Raw genomic sequence first — 20,037 nt, 5'->3', positions numbered from 1 at the left:
TGATACCGTTGCAGCTTTCCCCTGATTATGTTGTAAATGCTAGACTAGTTAGCATGATGATGGTGGATAAATGCATTCCATGTAACAGTTAGATGTTTCTGCACCATTAGCACATTCAGCAGCGAGTACATGACGCAGAATGACAGCGTTAAGGCCCTCCTCCCAGCACTGATTGGTTGTTTTTGGTCGGGAGTGGTGCATTTCTTCAGATGGCAATAATGGCTGTGGGGAAGAGGTGGAGGAGATCGATTACCTGTTTCATAACATACTTTTATCAAATATGTAAAACTTAGTTTTTACAAATATGTAAAAAAAAATATAACAATTTAATTATCAATTTCAATATTCATTTTAATGTTAGTTATTTTCTTTCATTTATTATTTTATTCTCTGCTTTATTTAACTGTTTACACTGCTGGTTATATTATACTGTGTGCAGCTCTCAGGCCAACTATTATTGCTTTTAAATGTGATATAGAAATCAACTCTGACTTAACAATTACGGTAATAAATGATATATTATTGATATTGTTTCTGCCAAACATGCTTAAATTATATAGAGATCATTTAAACATTTTACGTAAAATGCATAGAAATGTAAGTATTAAGTATGCAAAGTAGCAAAAATTAGGAACAATTGAGCCTGACTGACTGCTAGCTGTTTCCAGGTGTGTAATATGCACCAATCGGCGTAAGTGGGCTACATTAAGTCGAGAAGAGTTTATTATTGGAAATTAAATGACAAACGTCTACAAGTGATTGAAGCCTGATAAGTTTAGTTCATATACAACTTTTGTGAGTTATGTGTTAAATTTTAATTTGTAGACTAAGAACTCTGTAAATTTACATTAAAAAAAGCATGGATTTTTTTCAATGAAAAATGTGCAGGAACTCTGGGGCGTGAAAGAGTTGAGGGTTTTAATAAGAACCTGAAATGGTCTTCATTATGTGTTTAAGGGATTAAAATGTCATTTTAATCCTTTGAACACATTCACAGATTACAGTGAGCTAATATTTGCTCTCATCCTGAAATAAGGTCAAATTGTTGAAGTCCCAAATAAGTCTTCCGTCATTATTCTTGTCTTCTTTCTAGACAGTCAGGTTTCAGGTTTAGTTAAACACTTAGTATTCATGTTTGTTTTTAGATGTGCTAAAGGCAATTAGACTAAATTTAATAGGTAATTAATCTCAATGAATCCAACTCTTGTTTATTTTTCTTGCCATCTGCTTGGGTGCGCAGGAAACATAAACTTCCTATTTTTGGCTGAGACAAAATGTCAATATCAAATGCTTTTTTTTCTCTTCCAGGTGTGATTGTCAGACGGGATTTTCTGGCCTTCTCTGTGAGGAAGACATCAATGAATGTGCCTCCAACCCTTGCAGCAATGCAGGCATCTGTCAGGACCTTGTAAATAAGTTAGTATGAATAAAATTTCCATTTTTGTTTATTTCTGTTTATTCCGTTTTGCTTAGACTTTGCACCTCAGCTGTTTTTCATGATGTTGTTTTTAAAAAAAACAACATTGTGTGCTTCAGTAAGAAGCAGGCAATATTAATTTCATGAGTTTGCTTTGAAAGGCAAACAAACTAAATCATTTTCCAAAGCAAACATTTATGGCCGTGGCTTTTCTCTTCAAAGCCTTTTGCTTTATATAGCAAGCCAGCATTCATCCTTGACACGCATAAGCTTCCCTTCTATAGAAAGAATGAATTCAGCAGGAACACATCATGTATCTAGATTGGTCTGTACTCCACCGGTTCTTTTCTCTGCTGTGCATAATGGGAGCCCTGAGGCTTCAAGACTTAGTCGGACAGATGGGAAGAGAAGTCCCAGGGCCAATTTGAGTCCTAAACGGTTGGTCTTGAAATCGTCTCCCTGTCATGACTTTGTTCCCATGTGACCCGTCCTGGCTCAGAGCACTCTCCTGGTTGCACAGTCCAGGGAGTTCATGTTGGGTGAGTTTCAAAGCTGAGTAATCCACACCCTCATCTCCATCTTCCCTTCCCTGAGCCAAGAAGGTCAATTTCTGCCATGATGATGAGTCACTCTTTGTAGCATTATCTGCACACCCCAGTCTTATACACGTCCTTAAGATAGTTTGAACCTGCCAGGTGGGAAGGCTACACGGACCAAAAGTGCAAGCTGTGAAGGGGTGATCGAACAAGTGCAGCCTTAAAAATGTCTCTAAAGGGAAGCGCTGAGGAAAAGAAAATATAGTTTAGGATACTGCAAAAATTAGATGAGATGCTCCTGGTTTCATTTAATAAAAACATATTGTTAAGATTTTACCATCGAGGTGTCTAATTGTGTTCTTTCTTATTACTCTAAACGCACAATAACTATCTCCTTGGAGATATGTGTTTATGTGAAAGTAGTTTCACAGAGGAATCTGATTGAATAAGCTATGTCAACATCATTTTAATTAAACTACACACAGGGAACATTCCTACCCCATTGTTACAGTTTTTGCAGATTTGCTTGACAACAGAGGAAAGCTGCATTATCATTTGTTTTAGAGTGTTTTAAATGGAAACAAATGCTATTTTGCACATTTTGTTTTGCTACCATCATATTTTGTGACAGAATAGCTTGAAGTAGCGCCTAATTGTGATAGGGTAGAAAAATACTCTTTTCTGAAAAGTTTCCTGAGCTTTTGTATTCTGCCCACAGTATTTGTTAGCAGTTAGAGCTCTTTGATCTCTTACAGCTTTTCGCATTTAAAACATTAGTTTTCAGGTTTTGACACCGATCTGAATTTTGACTGGGCCATTTAAGACCCATTCAAGTAAAGACCCAGTATTTGATAAAGGCCAGATTTGCAGAGTATATTAGTGCCTGTTGCGTTATTTACATAATTTTCCTTAAACTTTACAATTATTTAAAACTTTGTTTTAGTTTATCCCATGATTGTTCATGGTTGTAATTTTTAAATATAAAAAAGTTCAGTGGGTGTACATGCAAAATGTACGTACAGTCCATGTACACCCACTAAACATTTACAGTGCCTTTTGCATGGCACTGTACATGCAATCCTATAACGGCTTTATATAACTTTTGAGGCTTCTGGTCTCTGGTGGATTCTACCTTATTCCTATCATTTAGTGTTATCACTTCCTCCTCAGGTTCCACTGCGTTTGCCCTTCTGGTTATTTTGGAGTGTTGTGTGACCTGGATGTGAACGAGTGTGAAGTCTCACCTTGCCTACATGAGGGCATCTGTATCAACACACCCGGAGGCTTCAAGTGCATCTGCCGGCCTGGATACACAGGTACCCGCTTTGCCCTCAGGTGACATGAAGATCAATATGAGGGCCCAAAATGCTTATCATGATGGCTAGGGCAGCTGCATGGTATTGACACAGCTCTGACACAGATCTGGCTTAGTGTTTCAAAATAATAAGACTCATAATATGTGCTTTTAATTAACCTGCTGTTGCTTCAAGACCATGTGAATTCTCATCACCTAATTTATTTGATTTAGGCTTTTAGTTAGCTTTATTTCAATTTATTAATCTATTTAGTTTAGATGGCTATCACTAGTTTCTTCTGATTCATTAGTTTCATATTCTGCTCCACTAGATATTGAGTTATTTTAGATCAAGTAGGGGTGTACATGTGTGTTGGTGCACCGTCCAAAGCTGATTCCTGTCAGGTACGGCGAAGATTAATTTCATTTTTCTTCCACACTGTATCATCAATTTATCCTTTCCCAGTTCAGAAAAGGTGGGAAATCTCAGAGGTATTGCCACTCTAGAGAGCAGAACCTGACACGCATGGCCCAATTCCCACAGAAGCTGCTTTTATTATTAGGCCTACACACACCATAGTACAAGTCATTACTTTTTCTGTTGCTCTAAGCTCATCTGAGGAAACGGGGTCCCCCAAGAGAGTGAGCAGCCGGGGGATACAGGTTCGGATTGGCTCAAGCCAACCAGAACTCGTACGAAATATTTAACTGTCTAACATGTGTAGCAGCACTGCAACTTTGAATTTCTTGTTTTATTTGGTTGTAGCTGCATGTTCTTATGATATTAAGATTAATTTCAGCTTTGCACGATGACTCATGCACAAGTATTTTAATTGAAACTGATGAAACGTTTTTCTGCTTTGGTGGGATAATACCCCATGGTGGCTTAAAACGCTGTAACTCATTGTGTCACTTCACAACATTGCCAGTTATTGAACTCAGCCATCAGGGAATTTAAGGGAGAATTTTTTTTGCATATCAAATGCCACAAATAATTTCAACTGTAGCAGCTGAAGCTGCTTCCTAATAAATCGGTCTGGTGCTGTGTCTGTTTACTTGTGATGCTATTAAGCTAAGATGACACTTTATTTTCACCTACTTCACCGCCTGCTTTGAGGTTTTATGCAGCCCTCTCTTTTTGCTGTTGTTTTGTCATACTTGATTTTAGGTTGTCTTTGGAAAAGGACACTTCAATACCTAAAGAGCTTTTCTATCTAATTTTCAAAATAAAATTAAAAAAATCTAATGATTTTCTTTTTATTTGTAATGGAGGAAAAAACACAGAATTTTCACCTTTGTGTATCATCATGTTTTGTCATCTAGAAACTGAAAAGCTCCTATCAGAAAAAGGTCAGAAAAGCTCAGTAAGTTTAGATGGGTAGTGTGTCTGAATACAAACCTTGATTTTTTTATTTTTTCCCCTATAGATTCTTAGTTGAACAAATTTGGAAATTTACCTGTCATTCTTACACATTGTTATGTTTGGATCTAATCCATACTATTAGCTGTTAGAGTGTGTGTTTGGATTCTCATTCTGCTCTCAGCTAAACTTCTGCCCACAAGTTTGTACATACTCTTAACAGGTTTTCCTGCAGTATTGAGTTTTATTTAGCTATGCCCATCTTCCCATCTGCTCTGAGCTGTTCCTACTGAACAAAAGCCATCCCCCATGATTCTGTCACTACATGTTACAACAAGTCTTTTTGTATTCAAGATGACTTATTATTATTTTATGTATTTATTTGTTTTATTATTATTACTTGATTTTTCTGACATGTCTGAAGGCTTTCTGCTTCTCTTAATAATTATCTCCTTATTGCTTCTGCTAGTTAAGTTGGCTTGGTATATATAGGGATGTCATAATTTTTCATTTTTCAGGTAATGGACTGAGCTGTATTCTTGGAGATGTTCAAAGAATACAGTTGGATATTATTTTCCAACCTAACTCTGCTTGTAACTCTCTACAACTTTATTCTTGACTAGTCTGCTTTATATCTAGGTTTTTGTGATGCTGTTTGTTCGCTAGTCCAGAAAACCTGAGTCCTTCAGAGAGTAGATGTATTTACAGTCAAATTTAATTGCACACAAGTGAATCCTATTTACAAAAAAATAGAGTTGGTTGAACTAAACTGAATATATACAAACGCCACTCTTTTCAAGTCTTTATTGGGGGGAAAAAATCACTAGAATGGTGTAAAAAATGTTTAACTTCACAATTATGCACTAATGTGTGCTGTTCTACCATCTAAAATCGAATTAAAGTATTACAAAGTTTAAGGAGTGACAAAGTTTAAGGAGTATGTTTTTGCTGGGCACATCATGACCAATTTTAAAGGTATACAGTCAGATTAAAGAAGCCATTTTTTCTTTATTTTTATGCAGTCAGTGTTTCTTTTGCTAAGTAGGTTGTCTAACATAATCACATTTAATTATTCTATGCAGTAAGCCACAGTCATTTTTTTTTCTGTCTTAGGTACTCTGAAGTGTAAGGTTTGTTTTGACAGATTTGGCAGATTTGACAGCTGCATAGATTTCTGCTGACAGATTAATATTTAGAACATTTCGCTTAAGAACCTCTGCAGTGCCTGTAATATATTTTTGGACTGCACATACTGTAGATGTCATGTTGTATTTGGGGGTCATAAGTCACTGCAGCAACATGATTAATGGCTGATCTTGTTTATATAAATCACAGTTTAAGCACAGTATTCATCACCTTCTGTTTTCTCTTCTTCACCCATCATTAGTGAGCAGGCTCCCTTGAGTTATTGTACAGTGCAATCAGCACATTGTAGCAGTTTCCTCAGTCAGCACATTGTTGGATGTTGATGTTTCAGCTTTTGCTGTGTTTGTTTCAGTTTTGGTTGTTAATGCTTTTAGAAATTCAATCTTTGCTGAATGAAGTTGTTAAAAAAACAGTGGTAATGTCTATTTTCGTCACAGAGTGTCCATTTATATTTCATTTTATTTCATTGAATAACTTTCTTGCCTGTGTACCCTTTTCCACTGAATGTGTGCGCCATTTATGAGTCAATTATAAACCTGTTTTTTTGCTCTGCAAGTCAACAAGTACACATTGTTTTATGGTTTATAAGATTTGTTTTCTTAGAAGCAGAATGGAGAAAACTATGCAGGCAGTCAAGCTTGATTATTCACTCTAGCAAACCAGTTTAAAAAATATATAATCAAAGAATAGATTGTTTGCTTTACTTTTCTTTCATGAGCAGTAATATGCAATAAATTACTTAGGGTTTACAAATGTCATCTCCCACAAAAGAAGCATCTACAAGTAATTTTAACTTTGTCAAGTCTTAAGTGAAATGAACGTTCCCTTATTGGATACATGCCAACTAGTATACCTATACCTATATTATTGCTTTGCGTCAGTACTGTTTTGTAGTGAGCACTTTAAAACGTGGGTTGTTGTGATTATAATTCTACAGCTAATGTAAACAGATTTTTATTTGTTTGAACCTCAATCATTTTTTTCCTCAGGCAAAATTTCTAGATGCCTGAAGCTAAACAATTATATGCAAGAATAGGTTCCATGAGAATGTCCTTCCTTCACATCTTTCAAGGGACTAGTTCTTTAAATACCTTCTTCAATAAAGACCTTGAATTATAAAGACATGTCTGGGGTGTGATGGAACTAAAGTTGAATTGTTTGGTTATAATGACCATTGGAAGAAGGTAAAGCTTCAAAGCCAGTGAACATGATCTCAGTGTACCTTAGTGACTTAATGATAGCAAAGTTAAGTTGTTGGATTGGTCATTGCAAATTTGTGAGTAGAACTGGAAAGATGTGAGAGAGCGAGGCAGCCTGCAAGCCCAACTCCATTACACCAGTTCTGTTAGGAGGAACGGGGCAGAATTCAAGCAAAGCAAACTATTGTGAGATGTTTGTAGAATGTATGTAGACATTGGATTATGAGGAAAGCTTAAACATTCCTCTGAAAGACTATCTTGCTCATTATTCTTGCATTTAGCAAATAAAAATATGTATAATTTGAACTGACTTAACACATGAAAGGCTTAATGATTCCTTGTTTGTTTTCCATACAATACAGTATATGTAAAAAATCTAGTTTCAGCTGAGCATGTTAATTAGGAAAGCATCAATTTCGAAATAAAAATCTGACAGAGACTTGGATGAAGTGTCCATATCTAATTTTGCCCACTCAAAAATCAGACAAGCATTGGTATATTGAATAAATCAATAATGCATGCATAAATTATTAAGCCATTTAAACCTTAGCACCCTTAAAAACGATTTTTTTTCTTCTGATTTATGTGAAGCTGCTGACTGGAGCAGTAAAGTCCAAGGCTCTTTAATGGTGATTTTTAACTTAAATCATTGATGAGCCTCTCTTTTTTAGGTACAGAGTGCAGTCTGTTCTTAAGTTAAAATTTTATAAGGGGTACTGTTCAGAGGTGCTGGTTACAGGGTGTGTCATGTAAATCCTGCAGAAGTTTCTTATTAGTCGAAACAAGGCCTGTTAAACTTCAAGTTCTTTGTCTAAATGCTTTGAGTTATACTATAACAGTAAACCTCCTCTGCAAATCTGGTATTTCTACTTTGGCAAAGTAGCCGCAAAGCTGCACATGTGAGCATAAAATCTCCTGTTTGCTTGGATATTGTTTGTGACATCTGTAATCTTTTATTTAAGTAAAGTTTTCTCTACTTTTTTTACATTGATTTTGAATCTCTTTGGTAGCGTTTTTCTTTATTCAGGATGTTTTAAACTAAAATATCCATTTGATTTGTAATATAACAAATGTGCAAACTGGCTATAAAGCCAGTTTGTTCCCATAAAATCTGAACACAATCCTTTGCTTAACCATCCCCAAACAGTAAACTGCAATATATTACGATGATCATGTGTTCATAGTCTTAATTAAACATTTGTCCAGGATTTAAATTGAGTATAAACTGTAGTTATTGTTAAAATGTTTTGGTTTTTTTTACTTCTAAAACGCCTACGCCTTTTGACTTCAAAGTGCCTGTTTTATTAGACATGCCAAGTAAAGCCCAAAGACATTTAGAGTCATCAAAAATGGATAAAAGCAGAATGTGCTTTCACAGGCTGGTGCCACTGAATATCTGGGATGTTTGTGTACTAAATAACTTAAATGTGTAATTTAAACATTAGGGTTTTTAAAGATAGATTTTCTTTCTGCTTATCAAGGAATTTAGCTCTCACCCCACCAACATATTAAACTTGCAAGGACTGAATAAATAAGAATAAATGTAGCCAAACAACCATCATAGCAAAATTATTGCTACAGATCTTTTTCCATCCTTAGAACATTCTGAGCTAATTTTGATATATATATATATATATATATATATATATATATATATATATATATATATATACAAGAAAGTCACTGTTCAGTGAGTTTGACCTGCTTTGGTGTAAATAAACAGATTTTATTTGATGTTGTTCCATAGCAAGACTTTTATAATAAAGAGAGACTATGAATAAAGAGAGTTTGTATAGAAGCAAAACATGAGTTTAATAAGAGAGTTGAAGAATCAAGAAGTCTTTTTATCCTTTGGAATGCACCATGCTCATGTTTACTATTCCTGCCAGGCTGTGTGATCACTTCATATCAAAGGATACTAAAGATATCATGGAGGAAAAACATAGCTTGCTGCTAAGGCAGTTTTATCTGGACAGAATGCTTTTTGTAAGACACAGGAATCCGCATAGTAATAACCTATTGTATTAGCTGATTGAATTTGTTGTATTTTCTGAATGGCAGTTTGAGTTTGCTGACTCATTTTATGGAAAAATAAAATAAAATGAAGGTGAAGAATCAACACCAGAACTGTGTAGATCAAAGTTAATCATTTTCACACTGGTTTTGCTTTGATAAAAAATATGTATATTTTATTTGTCTATGTAGAATGTCTTAGAATATAGTAGATTCAAATTTCCTACACAACCCTATCACCTTTAGTTATGTAAAACAATTGAGAACATAAAAGATAAAACAAAAATACTTGCATAATCTGCCAAGTTACCTCTTTCCCTCCATTCCTCTTTTTCTCACTTTCTCTGTCGGCAAAGATACTGCCACTATTCCATAAAGGTTGATTTTCAGAGTGCACAACATTAGCTTTTCTGTCATCAGATTCTGCCTTGATTTGAGTAATATCCCCACTTGAAAGGGATTGATGTATCTATGCAGTTTTCACAACTGGATTTCACTGAAAGACCAGGTTATCTTTTATCTTCCTTATCAGTACATCACAAAAAAGATTTTATTTGCTAGTTGGTCAGAAAACAACAGTTAAACAACTTTTTGAAAAGAATAAATAATTACATAAACAATACGTTTATGTCTCACAATATTAATACCTGTATTGTTTAGGTGTGACATTATTTTTACTTAAACTGCAGAGAAAACAAACAGTAAAACAAAACAATGTGAATCACAACCCCTAAGAGTGCTTCAATAGGGTCAAATGAACAAAATAATCAATAACTTAATTTCTTTAACTTTAAAGTGATTACTTAAATTTTTACATTTCAAGTGTTTATTCACAATTATATCAAGTATATATAATTGTGGCTTTATTTACAAATATATAAATTGGTTTAACTTGTTGCTTGATTCAATTTATTACATTTTTTAATTCTTTAATTTATACATGATTTAAATATAAACATTTTTGGACCCCTCCCCACTTTTTACTTTTTCTTTTGATGAAGAAATAGAAAAAACATTCACCTTGATTTAAGTTTGAAATGTAAGCACAACACACATATGGAAGCCTTAGTCCTCAACTAAATCAAATAAAGGCCACTAGAGCCAATTAAACCAAAAAAAAAAAAAAACAAGTATTATTTAAGTTTTAAGTGTTGGTTACGGAAGAGGATTAGGGCCACCGAAAAAAAAAAAAAGAGTTCTGACTTTAAAGTCAGAATTCTGACTTTAATCTCAGAATTTTGACTTTAATCTCAGAATTCTGACTTTAAAGTCAGAACTCTTTTTTTTTTTTTTTTTTTCTCGGTGGCCCTAATCCTCTTTGGTAGGTTGGTCCATCATGTAAAATTCTCAGGTAAATATATTCATGTTTGTTTTTGTAACATGACAAAGTAAAATGTTGCAGAGGTGTGAATACTTTTTACAGGCACCGTAGTTGCAAAGAAGGTCATAGTCTGCATTTATTTTCCATTGGCAAACTAAGAAACCTGAGAACTTAACCAAGGTTAACTTACATTATCACAGGTTGTTTAATTTTAAAAAGCTTACCATACCTAGAAAATTGGTTTGAGCCCAGATGTCACAAAATAATTAAAGCTATTTCCTCTTAATAGAACATAAATTGTCTGTAATTCTTACTGCCCTTGAGCTCGGTTGTTGCTGTTTTGTATAGATAGCATATGGTTCGTCTTTATTAGACTACTAAAACGTACTCTTTTTTTTCCCAGGGTTACTGTGTGAAGTGAACATCAATGAGTGTCTTTCTAGCCCATGCTACAATGGTGGAAGATGTATTGATGGGCCTAATCAATATCACTGCTGGTGTCCTGATGGCCTCATTGGGCTCCACTGTGAATCCAACGTTGATGAATGCATGTCAGCACCTTGTCTTCATGGAAGGTGCAAACTTTTCACTGTCTTTCAAAAAAGAATGAAAAAACGTTGCCAGCAAAACAGGAAATGTTTCATAATTAATGAGCTAATGTGATGCACTGCATCTGCTTGTGGTGCTTAAATTGTGACCCTTAACTTAGCTAAAGAAAAACTACTACATTCAAAACACTATATATTCCCTGTATAAGAAATCTCCTTAACTATCCAGAAATTAAGCTTGAATGAAAAAAATGGCTCTTAATTTTTTTCTGCCTCACTAGAGGACCCAGTTTTGACCTTGTCTGTTTTCCTCTCTCAGCTGCAAAGATGGAATAAATTCATACACCTGCTTTTGTGAAACGGGGTGGATCGGCAGCAGATGTGAAACAAACATTGATGTGAGTTTAGCTTAATTAATAAACCTGCTGGGTGTTCTGCAGAAAATGCCAGAAGAATTGTGTAGTCTTACTATGGCCTTTGGTATCATTATCTCTATTGACTTTTGTGCAAGATAAGTCAATTGCACTACCAGGATCATGTAAACATTGTACAAATACCTGATTAAAAGGAATTGCTTAGTCTAATGCCTAATTGAATTAAACCAAAGCGCTCTGCTGGACTCTAGAGATAAAACATAGAATTGCTTGCAGGCGTTTTGTAGTTTTTATACATAAACTGATGATTTTCATATTAACTATTGAAAGATTAATTTATTGGGTGTTTCTTACCTCACTTAAAAATATAAACTAGTGCAAAATCTTAAACATTGTAGCTATTTTTGACCAGGTTTTTCTCATTTCAATCTTTTATATCTTTCAGGACTGTGCCCTCCAACCCTGTTTGAATGGAGGCTCATGTGTAGATCTCATTGATAAATATGCATGCTTCTGTCTGGATGGGTTCACAGGAAAGACTTGTGACAATGACATAGACGTTTGCAGAGACACCGCTTTAAATGTCCCACTATGCTTCAATGGAGCCACTTGCCTTGATGGTGAGGGATCAAATTTCACTTGCATGTAAGTTTCCACAGAATCTGTTCTAATGATCTTCAAATATTCTGCATCGATGGACAAAGAAGAATATAGTTCAAATGACATTTTGCTGAATCTAATACATCTCAGTAGTTATGAGAAACTACGAAACATGACTAGTTTTAATTTTTAGGGATATTTGCAATGGACTAGCCTAAAATAAATTCTCAGTTGTTACCGGCAAGCTTACCTGCTAGCTGGCTCTAGTGTGTACCGTGTGCAGTTCTTCCCAGTGTTTGGCCTTGATTTAGATTTGTTGCCATGTGGCACTTTGGGTGGTGTGGTTGTTGAGTCAAAGCCATTTATTGAATATCAAAGCGTTTGACAACAAAACAGATAGCTAAATGTCCAGTTTTTGCTCTTCTAAAATTTACTAAACTAAATTTACTGTCTACAGACATTTTAAAAATGTCTGTAGACTTTCTGTTTTTTGTATCAACATAAATTATTTACTTAATAAGTTAAGTAAAATAGTGGGTGTTCTGGTGAGTAGGTTTTGTTTATATGACAAAAAGTCACTCAAAAAGTGCAAAAGAATTTCTCTCCAATTCAAGAACCACCATATAGAGTTATTCTGCAGCAAGCAATCATTATTTCAAAATTGTATTTCTAATTTTAAGCTCTGTTGATGGCAGACTCAAAGTTAGGTTCTTAGCATAAAAGGGTTTCTATCCATATAAATTGCCTTGTGTTACTTTTTCTTCTTGTCCCAAAGTTTTATAACGTTAATCTTGTTTTTACTACCCCTCTGAATTCCTGTAGTTTCCAAAGTTGTAGTTTTAAAACACAATGATTTTGGAGGACAAAATCTTAAAAGGTGCCAGGAAAAGGGTAACATTTTTAACCTCTTAAAACATTTCTTCATTTTGCAACCAGCTTTAGTGGAGTTACCGTAATTTCTGGACTGTGAGCCACTACTTTTTCACGCTCTTTGAACACTGCATTAATAGAAAGCTTTTACCAACCGGTTTCGAAGGGCTCAACTGCTGCGTGGTGAAGAGAACGGTATAAGCTCAAAAATGAGACGAAAGTGTTATCGAAAAGAGACACTGAAGTGTGTGAGGCCATGGAGGATATTGTTCGAGGGCACACACAAAAATCTTCAACACACCTGACCCACATTAACTAACACAACCTCATCCACAACACGCATCATGCACGTGGTGCACAAAACCAGCACAATGCACCTGACAAATATAGACCATATGTGTGCCGTGTGTATATTGGATACACGCATGGCACACAGAAACAGCAACCTCACGCTGCACACCTGACGCTCAATTCTTGACCTACACAAATAGACCAAATGCGACGTGCATTGGGCACAAAAACGGCACATCTGATTCACACAAGGCCTAACGCACACAATGTAATACAGGTACACACAGCCATGCGTACACACCTATTTGTTACAAATTACACTGAATAATAAAGAAAGAAATCATTGTAATTGAAGTGAATTCTCTTCCTGCTGGTTCCCAATCGAAGAGGAGTTAGTGAAGTTACAATATTTGCCTAATTTCTATTCTTTTGGCAAACCATTCAACCAAATTTAATGGCTTTAAAGTCTATTTGCTCATTTTTAGTTAGCTTCATTGCACAGACAAATTTAGCTTATGGAAAAAGCACCGGCCGGAAAATAAGCAATACATTCATTCAGGATGTATGTGTTCCCACCCCCACAGATGCACACAGTACAGGATGTTTTGACGCAAAAAAATATTTACAAAAAAATTCCAAAATTTTGTTAATAATAAAAGAGAAAAAATAATTATAATAAAATAGTTTTAAAATAATCTTAAAGGAAAACCTCAAGGTATGCACACACCGGACATGTGCAGCTTACAGTATAGACAAGTGCAGCCTATGAGTGTGCCCTATTCATGATTTTTTTTCTTTTAAAGTTAGTGGTTGTAGCTTTTACTCAGGTTCACTCAAGTCCATTAATTAGTTTTTTAAATCAAATCAGTCAGTGTCAGATTTGTAACGACCCTAAAGAATGTTCTAAGTAGTATGTCTTTTCAGAACAATTAAAATCAGTCAGAACTGTAAATTGTAAAAGTTAAAAATGTGAGCAAAAATATCAATAAGATGTTCTTAGACCAAGCTGAACAAAGGAAATTGCAAATACCCTGGTAAACCAATGTACAGTCCCATTACTCAAAATTCTTATTATAAAACACATCTTAATTTTTTCAAAGTTGAAATTGTTGTCGGTGACATACAGTTCTAATTAAAAATGCATCCAGTGTAATAATAATTGTGCTTCGGTACATCTGTGCACATGCATCAGTCCTCCAGGTTGTTTGCAAGTGAATCATTACTTTTTAATTGCCACCATGCTATGTCTTGAGTGATGAAGTGTATCTAGATACAAGATAAATGCAGGCAGAGTATGCCAATTTGACACAGCAGATCCCTAGTTGCTGTACAGTTAATTACTTTGCCTAACCTTGTGTTGTTGTACTGGTATATGCTTGATGTCATGATTTATATGACAATGAATACTGCGACTCCAAATAGGTTGCTGCTGTTTACAGTGTTAAGTGATGATGCAATGGACTGCCTTAGCAGTATGTTTCAAATTATCCCCTGCTCATTTAGTGCTTGTTTCAGTAGATTAGACTACACGGATGCATTATGTGCTGATACTATTTCACTTGAATGAAGAGGAGCTGGAAAGACTAAAATCATTTGACACTATTAAATATGAAATAGAAAAACTTAATCTTATGTCCTACTCAAGGAATGTCTGATATAACAGTCTCTCCAAGAAGATGATCTGTCAGATGGTAATTTTATGGGTATAGATTATAAAACATTTATTCCCGATTGTAGATATTTTATTTGATATCTTTCAGATTTGACTTTATAAGGGATGTGAAATTACCTAAATGAGGCTTTAGATCCCATAAACCCAGAAAGACTTCATAATTTTCCTTTTCACTTTCTATTTTGACCTTCTGTAGTCTTTCATATTGTCTAGCATTTGTCTTGTTCCCAATTGAAAATTTCCCAGGGAGGTTCAAGCCTTAGATTTTTGCCCTTCCTGCCCTCAGATTTGCGGTAGCTTTGATGTGTAATCAGGCCCGCTGTCCATCTGGAAAATCTTAGTTCTTCACCAGTGCGTAAAGACACAGTGGGATTGATGTACAGAATTAAATGCTCCCTTTATTCTCTCAATGAGTCAGTTATCTTTGTATATCTTTTTCATTTCTTCAACTAACACTGATAAAACAAGTTGTTAGAATTCAAACAATGAATATTCTTTAGAACAGAATATTCCAAAATCATCTTGTGATTTACAGCTCAAAATCTGCAGCCTACTTAGTAGTAAGGATACAATTTCTTTGACAAGTCATTACTTTGTCCATGTTTTATGGATGCAGAGAATAACCTATTATACCAGACATCTCTGCTGGGCTCTTTTTAACTGTGAAAGGTTGTCTAGCATGCACTTTCATCTGGTTTGTTCTTAATGTTGGGAAGCAATAAAAAAAGAATAATTGGTTTCTAATAAGGCGTGTTACTGAAAAAGCAAGTCTATTCTACCAAGATGGCAAGTACACCTATTTTCTTGACAAATGCAGTTAAAGGAAATAGCCAGAGGTGCACTTCCTTTAAAAATACTGGACTGTTATTATAAATTAGCAGGACACCAAAAAGATCAGCAAAATAAGACATTTTTAAATTACTTGCTAAACAGTATGTTTTTTGCATAGTAAACATCTGAGTCACCGATGTCACAGCAAGTCAATTGGACAGACACCAGATGGAGAAAATAATCATAAACAACATGCCTCTTCATGGATTTCTACTTAATTTGCTAGCTTTACTAAACAGAAAGTTGGGTGAGCAATAGGATTCCAGGGTAGATTGTGAAGCAATGTTTCACAGTCAGTTGGCCTTTTTTTCCAGTAGAAATACAACTTAGTATTCCATTACGTTTGAACTAAAGTATGACTTTATTGGTACAAAAGTCATCAATCATCCTGTTTTTGCAGCTCTTATTTGGGACTTATTGCAGCTCATTTTTGAGTGATATTTTGAACAGAACTTTGGGATGTTTTGCATCCCAAAAATACAAAGTGGGTGTGCTGTCACAGGAGAGACCTATGAAGACTTCCCAAGAGTTCTGCTCTGGTGGTGTGGTGATTATGAACCACCGTCCTGCATGTTTTAGATGTTTCCCTGCTCAAGCACAAGTGATTCAAATGATTGCATTACCTTCTTACCATCCCTCCAATTGTGGCAGAATTAGTTAACCAACTTTTAATTTCAGTCAGGTGTGAAACAGCAGGGTGACACGTAAAATATGCATTACGGTGGACCTCGAGAACCTGGGTTGGGGACCTCTACTCTAGTGGACACCTCATATGACACATTGAGCCACCAACTCCAGTTTAAATAAGGAAGTGGAATTCGCCCATTTCAAAATTTTACTTTCACTTTATAGGCTACCCTTACCCTTGAACATGTAGTTTCACATTTTACTTTTATAAACACTTAATTTTTATTATGTATTCAATCCAACTCCTCCAGACGCCTGTTCTCCTCAGGTCAGTGCATCATAATGTTATTGTCCCTCCATGTTTCTGAAGATTTTCTGCCCTGGTGAATATCCCCTGCAGTCTTCATAGCTTGATTTGATTTTTCATTTCATTTACATTATATACAGGACATTGTTATTAATCCAAAGACATAAAGAGCGTCTGTATAGAGTCTTGGGACTCTATACAGAGACTGCTACTCGTAGTGCCGTATTAATAAATGGGATATTGTAAATATAGTTCTGATGCTAAATAGATCAAACTTTTACCACTTTTGTTTTATGCTGTGTTGTCATCCGCTTTGTCTCCAACCCCAAAATAATTTTGATTTATGCTCACTAAATACCTTATCTTAAAAAGAACCGATGAATACTTTTTTTGTATTTGTTGCAAAACTTAGCAGTTCTTGGACACAGCTTGTTAGATCCTCAAAAATGAAATGACAGCACAGTGAGACTGCCTAATAGTTTTCCAAACCGTCATGTTTTTTTAGCTGTCCACCAGGTTTCATGGGGGATTTCTGTGAAGTGGATGTTAACGAATGTTGCTCAGCGCCATGCCAGAACAGCGCTGTTTGCCAAGATCTTATTAATAGCTACGTCTGCCACTGCAGGTCAGGTGAGTCATTCTGATATCCTGTGATTTTTCTCGGTTTGCCTCGAAATAAGGCAGCAGGTTTTTTTTTTTTTCACCTCTTTGTACATCTTTTACAGGCAGCGTTTCCAGCTTCTGTGTGTGGATACTAAAACATAACTTAAATAGCAACATGTTTTTCTAAGTCAACAAGAACATCTTAGTCTCTATCATGTCCCAGATGTGGAAGAAGAGTTTATCAGCTCTAGTTTCTTGCAGATCATCCTGTAAAAAAGGCCACTCAAAGGTGGCTGTGATACCTCCATAGTTCACCTTCCCTAAAGAGTGAAATTTCCTGTCATACAGTACAAAAAAAAGACAGTGATTAAAGAACGAAATGACCTTAACTCGTTGAAATGGATGTGACATCTTACTCTTTAGTGAAAGCCTTTTCTTGTCCCTGTTTGTGTGTGTGTGTGAACCCAGAAAGAAGCAAATCAATGTAAGCGAATCTGATTGATATTCACTTCAGAGGGTGGAAGTGAGAGAGCCCAAGCTCACTACGGCACTCTGTGGGCTTTTGTTCCTGGCAGGTTGGACAGGCCTTCACTGTGAGGATGACATTAATGAGTGCCTTCCACAGCCCTGCAACCAGGGGATATGCATCCAGAATGATCCAGGCTATGGCTACACCTGTTTCTGTCGTCCTGGATTTGTGGTGAGGCTCCACCACGTTACACTCCCACCCCTCTTTTTTTTAAACTAAACTTACTTTTATTAAACTGGTTGCCCACAAGAAGTAACTTTTGAATAATTTCTTGTCAATAAAATAACATGTGATTAGTCTTTCTAGTTAGTAATAATAAAAAAACACTATCAAGTAAAATCAAACTAAATAGGGGAAAATTATGTAATTACATGACAAACTAATCGTGATTTTTTTATTTTTTTTGCTGTTGAGTATTATCTCTAATAATATGGTTATTAAATCTAAAATCTACAAACTACTTTGACGATTCATACTATGAACATCACGTCTCATTTAGCATTTCAACACAGAGTTGCATGACACATCTCAAGGCTGTCTAATTTATGTACACAGGGGAGGAACTGTGAGCACAACTATGATGACTGCCTGCTTAATCCATGTCCAGAAGCGTTTTCCTGTGTAGATGGCATAAACAAGGTCAGCTGCCTGCCTCCCAATACGAATCCTGTTCCCTTGGTGACGCCAAGCGAGAACATCACTAGCAGCTACACACCCAGGGTTCTAATGCCAGCACTAAGCCCAGTACCAACAGTTGAACCATCCACAGGTATGGACCATGTTGTGTACTTACAAAAAATGTTTGTGGTATAATATCAATGTGTTAGTATAGTCTGTAGTTTTATCCCTGAGCAGATTTCACATTCTACATTTGAGGAGTTTATCTAGAAAATGTAAATGACATTTGACATGAAAATATTTGACAAATAGTCCAAAACAACAAAAAAAACAAAAAAATTTTATGTAGTAATTAAGAACACTTCTTGTTTACTTCCTATGTTCCATTTGTTCTGCTACACTCACTAAAATTTAAATACCGTCTGAGCTCTTTGTGTCAATAAAACATTGTAACGGAAGATACAGCATTTTCATATTAAACCAGGTGTCTGCTGCTCTCCTTAAGACTACTTCCTTGTGTAACATTATGAAAAACTCTAAAGTAATCAGTCAGGATTTCAGGAAGAGAATTAAGGACCCTGAAAGTTTGATCTTTGGATACAATTTTCTGATACCCAAAGGTAACACGTATATAAACAAGTTCTATTGTCAGAATTGACAATGCTTTGATGCAAAGCATGCATATCAGGACCAGAACAAAAGCAAAATATTTTGGGAAGATGCTGACAAAAGCTGAAAAGCGTCACAATCCACATAGAAAGGAGTACTGTAGTGTTTGCAAATGCACGCAAAGAAAAAAAAAATCTACAATCTTAAGAGACATGTCTTGTGGTGTGACAATTAAAATTTTAGCTATCTTGACATAATTATTATCTCAAGCCCATAGAAAATTGTAGGCAGACCTGTTGAGGTGTTTTCATGCAAGTTGTCCACAATCCTGACTCATTTACATCAATTATGTGTGGAGGAATGGGCCAAAATTCCAACAGATGATAATAACACTCTTTATGTTTGATTTTAATCATTCACATATAGTCAAATGTAGCCCTTTGTGTTATGTTGTATTATGGAAATATGACTAGCCCTCTTGATGCAAGAGAAAGCTTAGTTTTTTAAAAAAGTGGACGTTTATCAATTAATTGTTAGTCGAATGATAAGATCAATTAACTTTCGATTAACTCGTTTATCATTAACTTAGGGGGTTAGCATCGCTCTTGCTAGCCCTAAAAACTGAGATGGCTGTGCATTTCAAGTACTTTAAATGTTTTCATATTACACAGAATTATTTAAATTTTGTTTTTGTTGTAGTTCTACATGTTTCATCAATTTATTTTTGATTATTTCTTTTGTGGCCAAGATAAATTTTCATTATGAGATGGAAATACAAAGTGATTTGGCATTGAAGAACTAAGCTTGCACCTCCAAAGATTCTGCCATATGGAAACCATGTTACTCTTCTTACTCGAGTAAACATTATATATTAAACAAATTGACTCTTAGTTACACTTTCTAAATGGATAAACTCTGAATGTGGTAAAGTAATGAGGCCAATTCCAGGAACTTGGTTTTGAATTAAAAATCCATAGTGACCATGTCCTTCAGAGCAAACACAGCTACATAGGTTTTTGCTAGCTTTGAACAAGAGAAGACAATCTGAGTCCTACCCTAAATTGAATTTTTATGTAGCCTTTTGAAAGTAACAAGTTATGATGTATAAGCTCTGATTCAGAGATTGTCATAGGAGCTCTGTGCAGCTGTGCTGACATTCTGTGCAAATATATCTTTGTGCTTTCTTCTAAATTGTGTTGTCTCTATCTATTTGAGGAAAAAATGTGATTCCAAAGAGTAATATAGCTGATCAGTATTTGGTCTTACATCCTT

General features: G+C 35.3%; 1 protein-coding gene across 3 annotated transcripts in view; it reads left to right on the top strand.

Annotated features, from left to right (window-relative positions):
• eys (eyes shut homolog) overlaps positions 1 to 20,037 on the top strand; it is a 180,253-nt gene that overhangs the window by 84,392 nt on the left and 75,824 nt on the right. For all 3 annotated transcript variants that reach the window (XM_028007727.1, XM_028007726.1, XM_028007728.1), the window contains 8 exons: positions 1,309 to 1,416; positions 3,124 to 3,269; positions 10,690 to 10,861; positions 11,154 to 11,232; positions 11,654 to 11,853; positions 16,912 to 17,036; positions 17,585 to 17,709; positions 18,094 to 18,307. In XM_028007727.1, the coding sequence (XP_027863528.1) occupies positions 1,309 to 1,416; positions 3,124 to 3,269; positions 10,690 to 10,861; positions 11,154 to 11,232; positions 11,654 to 11,853; positions 16,912 to 17,036; positions 17,585 to 17,709; positions 18,094 to 18,307 (1,169 nt within the window). The remainder of the gene's footprint in view (positions 1 to 1,308; positions 1,417 to 3,123; positions 3,270 to 10,689; positions 10,862 to 11,153; positions 11,233 to 11,653; positions 11,854 to 16,911; positions 17,037 to 17,584; positions 17,710 to 18,093; positions 18,308 to 20,037) is intronic.

Source organism: Xiphophorus couchianus, chromosome 22 (genome assembly GCF_001444195.1).
Source record: "Xiphophorus couchianus chromosome 22, X_couchianus-1.0, whole genome shotgun sequence".
NCBI lineage: Eukaryota > Metazoa > Chordata > Actinopteri > Cyprinodontiformes > Poeciliidae > Xiphophorus > Xiphophorus couchianus.
Note: the sequence above shows the minus strand (reverse complement) of the source record. Positions and strands in the feature narration are given on the sequence as shown.